The sequence below is a fragment of the Sinocyclocheilus anshuiensis genome, unplaced genomic scaffold, assembly GCF_001515605.1.
Source record: "Sinocyclocheilus anshuiensis isolate Anshui unplaced genomic scaffold, SAMN03320099.WGS_v1.1 scaffold1455, whole genome shotgun sequence".
Taxonomy (NCBI): domain Eukaryota; kingdom Metazoa; phylum Chordata; class Actinopteri; order Cypriniformes; family Cyprinidae; genus Sinocyclocheilus; species Sinocyclocheilus anshuiensis.
Window position 1 is genome coordinate 1,159,650 of NW_015541012.1, and position 17,616 is coordinate 1,177,265.

A 17,616-nucleotide genomic window follows, 5' to 3' on the forward strand; every position below is an offset into this window, starting at 1 on the left:
CTTTGTAAAAATCGACGCGTTTCAGAAAGGCGGGGCATAGAGGAGAAACAATAATGTACAGTATGTGGAAAATAATGTGTTTTTTGAACCTTAAACCGCATAAACATTTAATTACACCAAATACACAAAATAATGTTCTTTTTAGCAACATCATATGACCCCTTTAACATTTTTAATTATCTTTTATATTTTTATTTTAGTAATTTTGTTTTGCACATTTGTCATTTGTGTTTATAATTCTATATAGCTTTAATTTTTATTTCAGTTTTAGTAATTTTAGTACTTCAACTTCAACTTATTTTAGCTGCCAAGGCAACTTTTTCAATTTTTCTTGTTAAAGTTTGTTAAAGTTTCATCTAATGTTTGTATTTTACTCCGTTTTATTTCAGCTTTACAAAACATTTTTTGTATACTTTTAGTTAACATTATCAACACTGCTAGTAGATTAAGTAAAAGTCTTAATAGCAGTGTTGGTCTTGTCTTTTTTGTTCTAGTGACCAGACAGACCCTTTCAACCGCAGTCCACTCACCATGGACCAGATCAGGCCCAATGAAGAGCTCAGGCAACAGATCATGAAGTGGCTTGCTGATCATAAGCAAAGCAATCAGCAAATGGGACCCAGTGGCTAAACCATATTACTCCCTTCCCCCAGCACCCAGGCATGCTTTGTATGACGAAGCCATTCAGATGTTACTGGCCTCTTTCATACCGCTTTGAAACAAGAACATTTAACCACATTTGGAGGAGCACGTCTGCATTTATGGTGTTAGTGTGCTCCTCAAAGGTCAAATGCAAATCTCCAAATGCCATATCACTGTAGCATATTCGGCTATCTGTCCTTTCAAACTCCTCAGACGTCTGAGGAACTCAATAACCACAGTCATTTTTTCTGTTACATTTTGCCTTGCAAAGATGTTCACTGTGGGAAATGAAACTTGGGCTTATAGACATATGACAGCGTACATGAGGTTTGCTTACCTGTTCAATGCATTTGCCCTACCTCTGACTCCTATGCATGCAATATTTTATATGCATCGCTTATTGTTAACTTTAAGTTAGAATATAAGCAGTGTACCTCATTTGATATTAAGGAAGAAGAGTTGTGGCCTCATTTGATATTAAGGAGGGTGTTGTGGCAGTATTGATTACAATATCAAAGCAAAACAATGTTAGCTGCAAAAGAGATTAAACTATCATAAAATATATTGCTAACATCATCAGCATTATATTCCAGAGTTTCAGTTTTTATAGTTGTACCTATTGGTTTTCAAGGCATTTGTGCTCCATAACGCAGCAGTAACATGTTGGATTCTTTGTGGAATGGTCGGTAGCTTTACCATTTGTCAAAAAGCTTTTGTTCATTACAAACATTTTATGCTTGAAACTCAAGAAGCATTTGCTATAATATGCACTTTTATGAGACTCATTAAGAATATTGAGCTCTTGTTGAAATGTTTGGAAATACCCCATACACTTTACAAGAATCCATTGTGTCTTTTAACAGTGCAATATGTCCAGAGTAATGACTTATTTGACTGCTGAGTCAGCCATATGACCTCCTCTCATACAGTATGACATCATGTCTCTTTTGTTAACAACTGCAAAACTGCATGCTCTGGGTGGATGGACCTTGCTACTGACATTTGTCTTAAAAGATGACATTGATAAGACACTGTCCACTCACTGCTTTTGGTTGTGAGAGAGTTGCATTAGATTGACCAGTCAAGTGGTGTAGGGTATGTCTGCATTTTCACTGAATTGTTTATTTCAGTGGGTGTTAGTTGGTTTTAAGTCTGAAATTCTTTGCTCCCTCATATTTTCAAGACCTCACCTAATCAATAAACCTGACCCCATGAATTCTCAAAGCAAACTGAATGCTTTAGGCTCTGTTGTGATATTTCTGTCTGTTAAATTGTGCATTTGCTCACTCATTTGTCTCTTTTAACACAATTGAACTTTTTTTTTGTTAAATAAAATTTGTTTGTGTTAATAACATTATGGACAGTAGTCATATAATGTACATGTTAACATGTCCCTCTTGAATATCGAACCAGACTTTCTACAATGGTCTTAGATTAATGATTCTGCTAACTAACTAAAATCCAACTGCCGCAAATAACAGCATGCTTTCCTGATGTTAATTTTATTTTTGTTGGCAACTTTTTTTTTATTGTATATTAAATGTGCTTATGGATTTATTGCACAATATTGCATAAAAAAAAATCAATGTATTGTAATTAAATTTTCCAAAATGAAAAGCAGTGACGTGTAAATGTTTTTAATCTTTTTAGAGCATTAGTTTTTGTAAATATTAAGTCAAAAGCTTCCATGGATTTACTGTAATTTTGTGTTTGTTTGGAACTCACTGTACATATGTGTGTTGAGAGATGCAAGTGCTTGGAAATTAGAAATGTCATTTTTTGATTTCTTAGTTAAAGCTGCACTACTTTTTTTTTTGTTAAAAATTATCCAAAATCAATTAAAAAAATGATCCAAAATCAAAGTACATAACCAATCAGTGTTCAAAACTTTCTCCTTACCAATGCACAACGGTAAGCTTCTAATAATGTTTTCTAATTTGAGTGGTTCGGGTCGGTTTCTGTGGGAAATACGAGTTTGTCGCCATTCATCTTTCATTCACGTCACGTCTGTATAAATAAAGAATTGCCGAAGGTGGCGATCATTTATAGCCTCTTCTTAGTAGCCTCTAACTTATTAAACGGTGCATGATGGTAATGAAAATGTAAATGACTGAAATTAGATTATATTCCAGTTTTAAATGTGCATCTAATTACAGATACGTGAGATTACACACTGAACTTACAAAATATTTGTATTTTAAAGAGAACGAGTTCTAAGGAACATTAAATTGCTTTTTGAGTTTAAAAGAACAATTTATTTTTTATGAAATTGTAATGGTATGACAATGTTGATGTTAACATTAACAATTTGAGAACAAAGTATAACAATAATAATTTGCACGGTTTGACGTGATTTGAGCTCACTTTGCTATTGTTAGATTTAATCAAATCACCATTGGTAGCACTATTTATTGTAATTTTTTTCAGGTGGTCAAAACAAAACTGGCAGACATGTTACTCATATGACATTTTCGGGGGCTACCTGTTTCCCTGACCAATAGCAGATGGGGGCGTGTTCAAAGAAACCTGTTTGAAAACAGTCACTTTTTTTGGCAATTCCATTTGTTGACGGTAGGGGTGCAGAAATCGCATTAAATTGCGTGTGTAATTTATGCACCCCTACCGTCAACAAATGGAAACTAAAAATATATTAGAGAAAAAAGCTATTAAATAAAAAATAAATAAAATTAGCAAATGGTAAAAACTTAACTATTTAATATAATTAAGTTCTTGAAGACTCAAATATAAAGGCCTATATAAAAAAGTGCACTGAATTCCTAGTTAAATTTTGCTAAGCAGTCTTCCTGTGCCTGATATACAGTTTTTTTCCCCTCCCTTGAGTATCGCCGACGAACCTGCATAAAAACATCTCTGAGCTTGTCGGTGTCCTCGGTACCACCACCCCGAAACATGGATAATCCATTCTGACCGCTAGACGAGAGCGGCTGTGCGTTGAGATCGCTCGTTCGGGGCTACGCCCACACTGAGCTCCTGATCCTAGGGCAGGCAGGCAGAGTGTAAAATGGCGCACAGCTGTCGGTGGCGGTTCCCTGCTCGGCCCGGAGGGAGCAGCAGCTCGGGCACCGGGAGGAAAGCGGGCCGAATTCGAGTCAATGCTTCCCTCCGAAACAGCGCGGGCACTAATCCGAACGCGAACGGGCTCGGGCCCGGTTTCGACGATGCGTTGCAAGTGTCCGCTGCCATCGGCAGCAACCTGCAGAAATTTCGGGATGTTTTGGGGGAGTCGAGCGGCTCCAGCAGCGGGGAGGTAAGTGGGACCCTGGCTAAAGCGTTAGCCTCATTCATGAGGGACTAATCCGAACGCGAATGGGCTCGGGCTCGGGCCCGGTTTCGACGCTGCGTTGCAAGTGTCCGCTGCCATCGGCAGCAGCCTGCAGAAATTTCGGGATGTTTTGGGGGAGTCGAGCGGCTCCAGCAGCGGGGAGGTAAGTGGGACCCTGGCTAAAGCGTTAGCCTCATTCATGATCAATGCAGGAATTAGAAATAACTCCGCGGCTGTGTAGCAGCTCTAAGTTGCTCAGTGAGGAGAGTGAGTGAGCTAGTTATTTTGCTGCGCAGCAGACACATGTCTCCATCCATGTGCTGTTTTTCTCACTATGGGACTACTGACAGGCTAAACTGCTAGCTAGCCCACATCAAAACATGTACCTATTCCTAACTAATGACTGATGTTGCTGTGCAGAAGTAGTCTGATGTCTATGTTGAGGCGTTCTAGCGTCATATTTTGGGACCCTGAGGAGTTTAGTACCATTTTTGACAGGATGGAGATGTGAAGCTAGATAACTGATGGCTTCTTTGGGTTGAACTTGTTTCAATTTGATTCGGAGTCTCGTGTGTTTTAATGTGACACCGCTTTTTGAATTTAAACACTCTGAAAGCACTTTTTAAGCTAAAAAGCGTTGAAAACACCCTGCTTAATGCACAGCTTGTGCCAAAAATTATGCGCTCAGAGATAAAGGATGAAGTTTAAAGATGGCACCTTTCAATCGCTCTGGTCATTTTAAATTGCGTTTTTCGCCCATAAAGAGATTAAATGATACCTTTTGATGACTCCATATTGGACGTCTGAGTTAGCTCACCGTGTTTCTTTCACCAAAAGACAACTTAGTTCAGAAGCCTGGTGGTGTATAACGGAACTTTCCTCTTGTAGAGAAATACACAGGTTGGGGTGTTTCAGTAAGCATAAACGAGCAAATTTTAGCAGGACTGAACACCTGGTGTCAGTTGGTTGTTGTTGTCTGAGCATTTAGCGATAGCACGCAGAGTGCATCTATCCCAGCTGCAGTCTGTTTGGATATTAAACTTCACTTTAAAGTATCGGCCTATATGAAAGCGTGGATTGCGCTTAGAAGATGCAATGCTCTGCTCCTAAAACTATTGTGGCCGTGCATGTGTGCACTTCTGATATTATTTTGTCTAGTTATTCATTACCCTCTAGCTCGGGTTGAGAAATGGATGATGCTAGTAGCATAAACAGTGCTGCTGTTAAAAACGCATCCTGGTGTGTTTTTTTGTTGCGGAGAATGGGGCGTAACGTTACATTCACAAATTGTTCATTCTGTTGCAAAAGTTTGCAGTGTGTAATTTTAAACCCATTGTGTTTGATCTCATTCACCCTCGAGAGGAGGCTGGCTAACGCGTTAGCCTGTTAGCACCCGCTGATGCACGGGAAAATGGGAGGTGGACATGTTTTTTTCCCTCACAGATATTGCGTAGTAGCAGTATGCAATCGAAAAAAATGTCACATTTGTCAGGAATCAAGTGATTCGTGTGCAAAACATCGCTGAGGCTACAGGGACCATATGTGTAGTCAAAGACGCCAAATGCAGTGGTTTGAGCGGTGCAAAAGGCGGCTGCAATAAAAAGGCAGTGTTTGACGGAGGTTGTTTTGTGTGGGGGTGTGTACTGTGATAAACTACCATCTTCCTTTCTCAGTAGTAGAGCGCTGCGCATCGGAAACACGGGGAGAACGAAACGAGAGCGGGCGCGAACCAGAAACATGCAAATATCGTGCTTGATTTTGTTTCGCCTACGGGTAATTTACCGTTTGAAAACGTGGCGCAGATTTAAGAGCGTCGAGATATGGTTATTAGACGTGACGTATTGAGGCGTTTTATATTTGTCTATTTATGTACGTATATACTGCACACTCGCCTTATTCACTCCTCTCTCTTATAAGGTTAAGATAAAAAAAATATGTAACAGTTAGGTCTTGTTCTTATTGCTTTAGTCTAATATTACTTGCTGTATGTGTTTGTTTGTTTGTTTGCTTGGTTTTTATTGTATTTGTGATATTTGCATTTTTGTAATTTAATTTTTGCCATGAAAATAGCCCCAGATGCTGACAAGGCATTAAATAAAAAAATATGTAACAGTTAGGTCTTGTTCTTATTGCTTTTGTCTAATATTACTTGCTGTATGTGTTTGTTTGTTTGCTTGGTTTTTATTGTATTTGTGATATTTGCATTTTTGTAATTTAATTTTTGCCATGAAAATAGCCCCAGATGCTGACAAGGCATTAAATAAAATTATATTACTACTACTATTGCTTTAGTCCAGTGATGGGCAAACTTGGCCCTTCCAGGCCACTTTCCTGCAGAGATTTGATCCAATCCTGATAAAACTCCCCTGCCTGTAGCCTTCTAGTAGTCTTGAAGACGATGATTAGCTGGTTCAGGTGTGTTTAATTAGGGTTGGAGCTAAACTCTGAAGGAAGTGGCCTGGAAGGGCCATGTTTGCCCACCCCTGCTTTAGTCTGTTTTGTGTACATTATATGTTGTGGTTTGTATGCCATGGTAAATCACTCACAATTGTACAACCGTTTGTTGTTTTTAAGGCACATTTATTTTAAATGTTTCTTTATAAGTCTAAATTAAATCAAAATATATTAATTTTAAATAGATCTTGTTCTTGTCATGTTATTGAAAACAATTGTTATTGTAGGCTTTAATCATGATGAATTTGCTCAGCCTCTAAAACAACTTTCCTTTTCTTGTGATGTCACTTAGGCCAAGCAGGCTACTGGATAATGTTAATTATGTTAACTATTAAGGCAACATTGTTTTGCCGTACTTTTATTCTCATTGAACATCCTGTTTCATTCATAAATATTCCCCAGTATAGAAGTCAAAAGGTTTGCAAATTACAATGTATGTTGACTTTAAGAAATGTCTTTCAAAATATCAACCAAAGCTTGCATTTTCTTTCCCGTGCTTTTATTGTGTGCGTTTGTAGCAGTTCTGTATGCTTTAATACACCCTTGGAGCCTTTTTGAAAAGAGCTCAATTAAAATGAATACATTTGTGAAACGTATAAGTAGTGTACAAGCCAGACAGACGGCTAAAATCCCAGCGGAGCTTGCAGCTCATGCGAGTTGCGGACACAGCATTGTAGTTTCATTCAGAGGGGATGTTGTGCCTGGGTGTAGGATTGTTCTGGTTCATCGCAGCCCGCTGAGCTCACAGAGCAGCCTAAGGCCAGTAGCATGCTCAGTAAACAGAAGCACACCGCCCCTCCTTCCCATCAGACCCAAAGCCAACAGCACAGGCCCACAGGGCTCCAAAAGGATTTCACTTCTGATGGCTGCCTTTTAGGCTACTTCATTAACTCATTTGGACGGCTTAAAATGTTTACATAGAGGTAATACATCTGCGTGATTTCTCGCAGCTCCAGAAAATGAAGCTGTTGATTTTCAGAACCACGTTCGAGATACTTTCGTCTAAATCTTAAGTGCAAATACAAGTCCATGGCTGCTTGCTAGACAACTGTTACTTTCAGGGGGTGTCCTGTTTAAGTCTCCATTCATCAGTGTCTTTGTGAGGGATGCCATTTGGCTTGCCTTTTAATGTCCAGAGTAAAGCCCCACTTACAGAAGCAGAATGAGGATCAATATCAAGGCCTGTTGAATGGATACAGCAAATGAATGCTTTGCTCCGCTGCTTTCTAATGAATGGCGTGGCCTATACGGAGGGAAGAAGTCCAGCAGGTGTTTGGCCTATTTATCTGGTGAGGGCCCTGTCCCCCAGACAGCATGTGGATCATTGCAGGAAGCTTTGTGTCTGCTTTTATTCCAGACTTTACGAAGTGCAGGCAGCTGAAAGAGCACAGACGTGGATATCAAAGGGTGAAGAGCAAGCCCTCCTCCCCCTGGGACAGCGCTGGGAGGGAATTAGACACAGGCCGTCCCATCCATGGCTTTATTCTGCTTTTGTAGGCGGGCAGAGGGGGTTTTGCCTCCCGCTTTCTGCTATGAGGGGGGCAGCAGCAGCCATTGAGTGCATGGAGCAATTCTCTCCGAATTTACGTCCCTCATTACACCTCGCAGGAGGCGCATCTTTGTTTTTATCTTAAAGCCACGGCTCCTCATTAGCGTGGGTGTAAGGTGTTGAAAGTTGTTTCAGAAACACAGTTTTGAGTGCATTGAATGTGGGTGCATGAGCAACATCAGAGCATTAGATCTGCATCTCACAAAGGGAAATTTCTAATGGTGCCTTTTGTGTTATGAAAGTGTTTTGAGAGGTAATAATAATCGAACTACTGGGGTCCCCATCAGTTTCATGTTTTCCCTGGGGGTTTTCAAGCAACCTAAAATATTTCTCATATGTGACCACGCAAAAGTGCTCTTTTACCGGTCACATGACCAGGTTTCTTTTGCTATGAGTTGTTGGGGGTTTGTAAATTTTCGCTGTGAATGCAATCAGTCTGACCCCATTTTAATGTTTTATGCTTTGCATTTATCTTTTATACAGGCATTTTTGAGGGAAACTGATGCCTCAGCAGTTGTCAAAACTTCACATTGTTTAGAAAATTGTGATTCAGTAAATTTATGAAGGGCCCCACTATCACATATCCCCAGGCTTAGAGATGATAATCAGTTACATGTCTTGATGTGGATATGTTGGCTTACTGTGATTATAGGGGTGTGTGTGTGTGTGTGTGTTTGGTATAGTTGGCCACACACACAGTAGTGCAATTATGTCCCGCTCTGAGGAGGGAGAGTTGCCAGGTTGCAGTGTGCTTGCCAGTTTATGCCCAGTTATAAGCGAACTGTAGATGTCATGTTGAGCAACTTTCCTGGGTTTGTGACCATCTGCTCAGAACAGGATGTAATGAGTTTATGTAAACAAATAGTCTTGTTTGCTTACCTTTTATTTACAGGAACTGAGAGGTGGCACAAAGAAGTACTTTATCTGCGCTTTTTAGAAAGGAGGATCCTGATTTATAATCCTGTCCCTCTGTTGGGGGTGCTCACATGTTTGGGGTGATCAGCCTTTTCAAAACCATGCATTCTTAAAACTCAAAAGTACAGTGGCCCTAAAAAAGTATTTGAAAATGTCAAACCAAGCTGCATCTGCAAACAAATGGTTGTAGAACTTTTTTTCAAAAGTAAGTCTTTACTTTTAACCAACTGGTCTGTTGGTTCAAAAGATTTTAGTGACTTTTATTATGTTAACTTTTATGTTAGTGACCACATCTTATTTTACTTTGACTTTTATTTTGAATTTTTTATTTTTATTTTGCAAATAGACCTATGGCAATTCTATATTTATTATTATTCATTACTTTAAAGTCTACAGAAATAGAGCACTTTTCTATTATTATTATTTTGCTTTGAGTTTTATTTTTCTTAAAGTGCTGTTTCTTTAAACAATAAACAAATAAATATGCTGTTCAGTTTTATTTTGCTTAGCTTTATTTTTCTTAAAGTGCTATTTCTTTAAACAATAATAAACAAATAAATATGCTGTTCAAAATAAAATTCTTCATTCTTTCTTTAAAGCCTTTTTTAGTAGAAGTTTAGCATTTTTCTATTAATGTTGTTGTTTTTTTGGCCTGTAGTTTATTTTAAACCCCCCCCAGTGGTTTGGGTAATAAAGATGTGGGAACAAAAATAAAGTAAGTAGACAATAACAAACAAATGTCTTTGTGTCACCCCCCTTCGCCACCACTATCTCTCCTCCCCCATCCTGTACTGGCAGCAGGTGCTCAGGCGCCTTGGCCGAGCCGAGTGTCACTTTCTCGAGCCCAGTATCGCCGCTCCCCCCTCCATCTCTGCTGTGGGTGTTGATTGAGCAGCTCCACTGGAGTGGTTAGTCAGGGTACTTGTGGTGTGTGGGTGTGCGTTTTAGATTAGCTTTTCATGTTTTAACTAATCTTTTTGTTTTGTGTGTTAAGTTTTGATGTATTGTATGTGTATAATGTTATGTCTGTCTGTATGTCCTCCAGGAGATTGATATTCTCCTGCCAGGATGGTGTTGTGAATAGGAATTCATTCTTAAATTACTTGCCTGGTTAAAGGTTAATAATGATAATGATAATAATTGTTGGCCTCTGAGCCTTTTCATCACTGCATCTTCACTCCTTGCCTTTATGGTCAGAATGATGCTCTGTACCCTGTTTCTCCCACCCTGCATCCCTCCATCCCTCCTCCCTTTCCTCTTGTCTTGGGATGTTGTTTACATCTTGCAGTGTGCCGCACGCACAAGGTGGAGGAGGGTGTGTGTGTGCGCAAGCGCGCTTTTGAGTGCCTGAGGCAGAGTCGTGCTGTCATTGAGAGCTACTCATGGTGTCACACTGACTTTGAGCTCCACTGCTTCACTGCTCACAGCTCTCTAGTACTCGATCACCTTCGGCACAACAGTAGAGCTGCAATGAAGTCATCGTAGCTCTGAGAGCCTGCATTCAAAAGAGCTGGAGGACAAAAATAAGACTGACAAATTCACTATCAATAAATGATAGGAGATTTATGTATATATTTTGTTGCCTTATCTGAATCAGCTCCTCGTTTTAATTTTACTGGTCTTTTCCCCATCAGTGATTGGATATGAAAAAAAACTCAAATAAGATGATCTGTTAACACTGATCATCTGATAACAGACTCTCATTTAATTTTGTTCTGCTTCCCATAAGAAATTTGTCGCCATATGTTGAAATTAAAGCCGAATGGGGTTTGTTAGAGAGATTGGACTTGTATGTGTGCAGTCTCCAGCGGCATCTGTTCTACAAACTGGACCGAAGGGAATTTAGCAGCAGCCCCACATGCTACTATAAATAAAGAATATGAAATGAAACGCCCCCTAAGGCTTGAAAATCAACACAATAGGATGTTTAAGGAACTTGCAGACATTAATCATCTTTTGAGAGGTAGGGCGTAGTGCATAGTGAAATGTTGTCAGTGCTTGTTCAATCTAATGAAGATCCATTTACACTGTAATAGTAGTAGTGGTAGTAACATGTAGCAAACTGTAAGCAAATTGTTGGGCACATTGGCATAAATGTATATTAAGATGCCAGTGTCACTTGCTCACTCTTTTCTGATGATTGGTTGATCTTATGTTTGAATCTTAGTTTAGTTTTCTCTAGTTTTCTGTTTCTGTTATGTGTGTAAATTAATTTCCTTCAGACCAACACTGCTACGGCCATACACATTGCAGATAGATGTCTTTTGGCCGTCACATTTTTATATGAGCGTTCTGCCATAAGCATTGTATTTAAGGCACTGTGTCAAGGTAAAATGGCCCAACTTACACATTTCAAACGTGTCTTGTAATGCTTTTACCCATTTCATTCTGCTCTGTCTAGCTGTTTTTCCCTCCTTTTTGTCCAATACAGGGCTTCCTTAAGATTGAATACTTGATTATTTGATCTTGAAAATGTAATTTTGCACAACTCTATTTCAGAATTCGTAGTTGCAGGGAATTCCTTTTGATGCGCTGCCAGTTTCAGTTAGGTCCATAAAATCCTTTTAAATGCTCTGTGGAACTGGTCTCTCTCTGCGCGCGCACACACACACGATTAGGCTTTCTCTCAGTGTGTGTCCTTGTGAGTACAACTTAATTCACACCAAGGACACTTCAATGACTGAGACATTTTTATCACAACATAAAACAACGCGCCCAGCTGCAGAGCAGACAGTAATTACAGTAATTATCTGCATTGTAAGCCTGTTGAAATATCTGATAAATGTGGGAAATGTGGCTGACTTAAAGGGATATGGAGCGTTTAAGTTGACTCAAAAATGGATTTGGAATTATGGCTTACCTAAAATGTTGTGACAGAATTAGATCAGGAAGGCAAGAGCCCAAATGGGCCATGTAATCAGCATTCCTCCTTGTATCCCTCATGTCAGGTGTGCGATAAGCACAGGGCTATCATAAAAGCCTGGAGATTTATAAAATCCTATCATAGGACGTCTGCAAAGCTTAGCCTGTTTGATTGAGGGAGGTGGAGCAGTTGTCAGGCGATACGGCCATTGCAACAGATGTCCTGACAGTGAGATCAGCGCTGATGTCATGCAGCCTAGCGACAGCATCTGCTAAGGATACCTGAGTGGAATTGGTGGAACTGGTCATCTCCATAGGAGGTGCCATCGCAGATGAGATTGTTACTTTCTCAAGTTGTAGGTAGAGCACAGAAAATGGTTTGCCTACTTTTGAGTAAAGTCTTAAAAGTCTGTTGCTTTGGGCAACCTGGCAAGTAGCTGCCAGGCTGAAAATTGAACATTTAGGGTACAACCAAATCTTGCATTATAAAGTTTGCACTCAGGTTTTCTGGCCTGTTTTAGTTCCATGCTGTATCTTAATTCATTAGGGTAACTGAGCCTGATCTCTTGGTGATGCATTATTGTGTTTTTATTAAAAAGGTCATGTTTAGGCTACACTGGATGTTGTTTTGAACAGATGGTGGGTAAACAAATGACTGAAATATGCTCCTTGAACTAGAGGCTATGACAATTAGATATTATGTAATATAGAGATCGACTGATATATCAATTTACCGATATTTTCCCGATATTTAAGCATTTTACCATAATCTGATATCGGTTTTGTAATATCGGATTACCGATAAATGCCGCCATCTTTGGGGTGTTTAGAGAATTGCGCCCAGGATTGCCATTGCAGTGCGTCTGAGGGGAGACGAGACAACAACAACGGCATGGTGCAGGTACTTGATTTGCTATAGTTAGTAAACTTTATTTAACATAACAGCCATTTATGCACAAATTAGATGCATTACATAGATGCCTGATATGTAGTTTATGCAGCTTGGCTCTAAGAAATAGAGACCAACTCACGGAGTCGTGTAAAATAATCTGTCAAGTCCTGTCCCAGTAAAGATGTAACTTTGCCTGAATTAAATAATATGCAGCCATGAATGAGCGCATGTTGGAAATAAAAGCGCTGAATTGAATTCTCTCTCTGTTGTCTACCTACTAAAACTGTAGTTTAAAATGAAGTTGATATGACTCCTGTCCTTTATTTATTTTCTCCATTTGAAAACATTAGACATTATACATTTATTTTGCTTACTGTTAATATTAATGTTGTTGCTGTTGATGCTTTTTATAAATAAAATGTTTTTTTATTGTTGTAATATGAAGATTAAATTTAACATGAAAGACTGCTAATTTTCAACACTTAAAAAAAAAAAAATATGACTGAAAAGAGGAAAAACCAAAGTGAAGTGTGTTCTTACTTCACTCAGTCATTTATTTACTTTATAACAGTAAATAAATATCGGTTCTGCATATCGGTTATCGGGCACATAAACATGCAAATAATTGGTATTGGTATCGGTTATAAAAAATCAATATCGGTCGATCACTAATGATAATTCAAATAACAGGATGGGAACGTATTGCATTTTCAGTCTTGTCAAATGTGTTTTCATCCATAAATTCACTATGGACAGCTAATGTTTTTTTTTACCTCAACACTTGACTCCAGAGCTGTCAGCAACTGTTCGGTGGTTTCAGGATGAGAATTGCTAACATTGAGTGGTCTCCTGGCCTCAACATTTTCTTAGTCATGAGATGGAGTGTAGCAAAACTGAATGTCTTATTCGACAGTAGCATGTTTGATTTTGTGGATGCTCATTTAGAAAAAAATTAATCTCTTAAGGTTAAATCACACTGAACCACTGAGTTAACTGAATCTCTCCCTTTTTTCATTTTAATTTCTTTAGGAGGAATTTGGAGGCTTCAGCACAGTCAGTGACAACAGAAGAATACATAGCCCAGGAAGGACGTCAATAGGTAAAGTATCTTTTACATCTCTAATTCTGTCTCTCTCCAACTGTGTTGTAGAATAATTATAATTGGGACCTTGTAAGATCTAACTTGCTGTTTTTCTCAAGTGTAATTGAGATGCATTGTAACATTTAAACTAGGGCTGTGCGATTAATCGAAATCATCATAAAATCGCGATTTGAGCATGTGCTAAAGCACGATTTTCCACGCCCCCGACCTCCTGCAGTATGCTATCCGAACCAATCAGAATGCAGCGCGCCTAAATGGAGCACGAGAACAGAACAGGCCGGGCGGGCATACAAACGTAACACCAGGTTCACGCACTCCGTCTGTGGTGCGTATTTTGTCCATGCCCATGTTAACGGATCAGAGCGTTCACACTGCATGCGATTGCGGTCCGGCAGTGCGCTCCAGGAGCGGTGCGTCTGCAGCAGTCATGCTGCGCCGCGATAAGTTTTTTTTTGTCCATATCGCACAGCCCTAATTTAAACATGAAAAAATGTAGAGCTTATTAATGGAGTGCTTTCTCTTTGTGTCAGGTTCTATCTCACCGGAAAAAAAACCCAGAGGACGTCCTCCTAGGGCTCTAGCTGCGCAGAGGGTTGGCACTAATATTGAGACAGCCCCTTTGCGTCTCGCCACAGCTCCTACAGAGAAGGTAAAACGACCACCAGGGAGGCCTCCTGGCACTGGAGAAAAAAGAAGAGGCCGCCCTCCTGCTTCTGCCAGCCAGAGGAGCTGGCAACAGAGCGGCCATGCACTCCCTGAAGAGGATGGGGATGCAGAACAGGAGTGCAGCTCCAGTCCCACACACCACAAGGACGGTGTGGAGGACGAAGACAAGGAGAAAAGGCAAACTCTGCTTGGGTCTGGGCACCATCAGGGATCTGAGGCTAAGCTTCACAAAATCAGCCGGGAGTCCAAGGTGACCAAACTGAAAAGATTGCGGGATGTCAAACTGAGCCCACTGAAGTCTAAGCTGAAGGCCATTGTGAGGAAGAGTGTCCCAGTTCCTGGTTCTGGTGTGCAAAGACGGAGGCGGGGCAGGCCACCTTCTGCCGAGCGCCTCAAAGCTGAAGCTGCTGCTGCTGCTGCTCAGGTTGCTAACGCCTCCTCGTTCCAGGAGATGTCCACCAGGGCACCTGGGACTACCAAACATAAGGACTTCAGGGTTCGTCGGGCACAAGATTTGGGTACCTGCACTCCACATGATCTCCAGCTCAGGGCTTCTCATCCTGCTGATGAACGCACTAGCCCAGATCCCCATGACTCCCCTACAGTCAACCCAATGACCCCAACTAAACACGGGAGGCCATTAGGGTTACGTCAGAGCCCTCGCCATATCAAACCTGTGCGGGTCGTCCCTCCCTCCAAACGCACTGATGCCACTATTGCAAAGCAGCTGCTGCAGCGGGCAAAGAAGGGGGCCCAGAAAAAGAAACTATTGGAAAAAGAAGCTATTGGCACCCACGGAACTGCAGGTCTTGAGGGTGGGAAGCACAGGAGACGAACACAGCTAACAAACATCAGGCAATTTATCATGCCTGTTGTGAGCACAGTGTCGTTGCGCATCATCAAGACTCCAAAGCGGTTTATCGATGATGAAGGCAGTTTCAGCACTCCACCACCACACATGAAAATAGCTCGATTGGACTCTGCAGCATCTGCCCCAGCACCTCAGCCCATAACATCACCCACTCAAGCTCTTGTTTCCACAGCTCCCTTCACAAGTGGAACCACTGCCACACCCGGAGCAGGGCCTGCTATTGACTCTCTCCCTCCTCCCCCACCTCCTGTTCCGACTGGCAGTGCCAACAACATTGCAGCCATTCTTCTTAACAGCGGTTGCAACAATAGCACAAGCAATGGGCGATTCAGTAGCAGTGCTGCGTCCTGTGGCTCCAGCGCTGTTTCGCAGCATTCCTCTCAGCTCTCTTCTGGCGAGTCGTCTCGCTCCAGCAGCCCTAGTCTTGATGACTCCTCCTGTGATTCCCAGGCCTCTGAGGGCACCCAGGCTCTCTCAGAAGAGGCAGATAATTCCCCTGCCTCTCAGGGAGAGACAGAGGCCAGCATGCACCACGCCTCGCACCCACCATCACCACCATCCGAGCCAGAGCCAGACCATGTAGTGTTGATGGAGCGCAGCAGGCGGGGTCGCAGAGGTCAGAGTCATAGGCGGGGTGCTTTAGTGGCACGTGGTAGGGGCAGCCTGATTGGTGGAAGGAAACAAGCCATCATCAGCCCAGCCACAGGGGTTTCACAAGCTGGGTCTCAACAAGCCTCTTCTACGGCATCATCATCCTCATCACCACCACGTCCTCCTCTTCTCAGTCCTCCTCAGCCTCCCCAGGCAGGATCATCTGAGCATCACTCCCACTCTCCATGGATGATGTCACATTCCATTGCCCCTTTTCTGTCCACCCCTCCAATACTCTCCAGCTCTCACGATAAACGTCACTCCATACTACGAGAGCCCACTTTCCGCTGGAAGTCTTTGTCATGTGCTGAAAATAAGTACTTCTCCTCTGCCAAGTATGCAAAGGAGGGCCTTATCCGCAAGCCCACTTTTGACAACTTTCGTCCTCCTCCACTGACTGCTGAGGATGTGGGCCTCATGCCACCAGGACCTGGTGGAGGTGGTGTTGCACCAGGAGGATTCCCAGTGCCTGCTGGTGCAGCTGGGACAGGTTCCAGACTTTTCTCCCCCCTGCATCATCATCCTCACCACAATCACCACCAGCACCCCTCGTCGCGGTTTGAAACGCCACTTCAAAAGCGCAGCCCCCTACTACGCCCCCCTTTCTTCAATCCAAGTCCGGCTCATTCCCGCATCTTTGAGTCGGTCACCCTCCCATCCTCTTCAGGAAGCAGCCCTGGCTCTCTTTCCCCCCTTCAGGTCTCACCAACATCAAACAAAAAGAGAAAGGGGTCTAGGTTCTCACGTGGACAACCCAGGTCACCCTCACACTCTATGACTACCAGGAGCAGTCAGTCAGGAGTTCAAACAGGGAAGGCCTCTGAACAATCCATGATTAGCAGTTCTGTTCCCATAAGTGTGACTGGGAATTCCAGCCCATTGCCTGGAGTCGCAGTCAGTCCACTTGCTGCCAGTGCCTTAACACAAGCTTCTTTCAGTGGCTTCCCCTCAGGCTCCATTGGTCTTACGAGCCACAGAGTTTCCGATGGGCGGCGAGCAGCAGGGGGTCTCGGTGTGAGTGGGAGCTCTGCTTCATCTTCACAGCTCTTCCCTCTTTTTACCCCCAGTAATCAAGGATCAGGTGGGGGGACTGGAAAAGCAGGTAGGGAACGGAGCGTCTCTGCTACTAGAGACACAGGTACAAAGGAGAAGGACAGGGAGATGGAGAAGAATAGAGAGCGTGAAAAGGAAAACAAAAGAGATGGAAGGAAAGACTGGGATAAAAGAGGGAAGAGTCTTCCATCGGAGGATTCTACATCTAGCCTCTTTGCAATGGAGGCCAGGGACATTGCAGAATCTCTCACCCAAAAAAGGACACCTGGTCGAAAGAAGTCAGTCACAGTTGACTCTGGTGCAGAGGCCTCCCCAAGTGACTCTACAGCAGTTGAGCCTGTTGGGCCCTTGTCCTCAAAGGGTCGTCTGGCCAAAAAAGGCAGACCTTCAGAGAGGAGTATTGAAGCAGAGGGAGTGGAGAGGGAGAAGGATAAGGAGAAATTGAGTGCTCCTACCCAAGCAGGGCAGATGGGAAAACCCCCTGCCACCACATCACTGGGCTCCATGTTAGCTCGTGCCGAGAAACAGCCAGTCACAGACAGGCGTGTCGCAGGACTGCTGAGAAAAGCTAAAGCTCAGCTCAATAAGATAGAGAAGAGAGAGGTACAACCTGGCGATCAACCTAAATTACCGGTATGTCCTGTCTTTTGCTGGCCCCTTTGCTTTGAAAAATGTT

At 42.2% G+C, this 17,616-nt stretch overlaps 2 protein-coding genes across 5 annotated transcripts in view; both read left to right on the forward strand.

Annotated features, from left to right (window-relative positions):
- Positions 1-1,994, forward strand: part of LOC107690452 (ubiquitin conjugation factor E4 A-like) — a 14,714-nt gene extending 12,720 nt beyond the window's left edge. For both annotated transcript variants that reach the window (XM_016488801.1, XM_016488802.1), the window contains one exon: positions 495-1,994. In XM_016488801.1, the coding sequence (XP_016344287.1) occupies positions 495-630 (136 nt within the window). In that variant the 3' untranslated portion in view covers positions 631-1,994. The remainder of the gene's footprint in view (positions 1-494) is intronic.
- Positions 1,995-3,600: 1,606 nt separating this feature from the next.
- Positions 3,601-17,616, forward strand: part of LOC107690455 (histone-lysine N-methyltransferase 2A-like) — a 31,555-nt gene continuing 17,539 nt past the window's right edge. For all 3 annotated transcript variants that reach the window (XM_016488806.1, XM_016488807.1, XM_016488808.1), the window contains exons 1-3: positions 3,601-3,910; positions 13,627-13,696; positions 14,230-17,573. In XM_016488806.1, the coding sequence (XP_016344292.1) occupies positions 3,665-3,910; positions 13,627-13,696; positions 14,230-17,573 (3,660 nt within the window). In that variant the 5' untranslated portion in view covers positions 3,601-3,664. The remainder of the gene's footprint in view (positions 3,911-13,626; positions 13,697-14,229; positions 17,574-17,616) is intronic.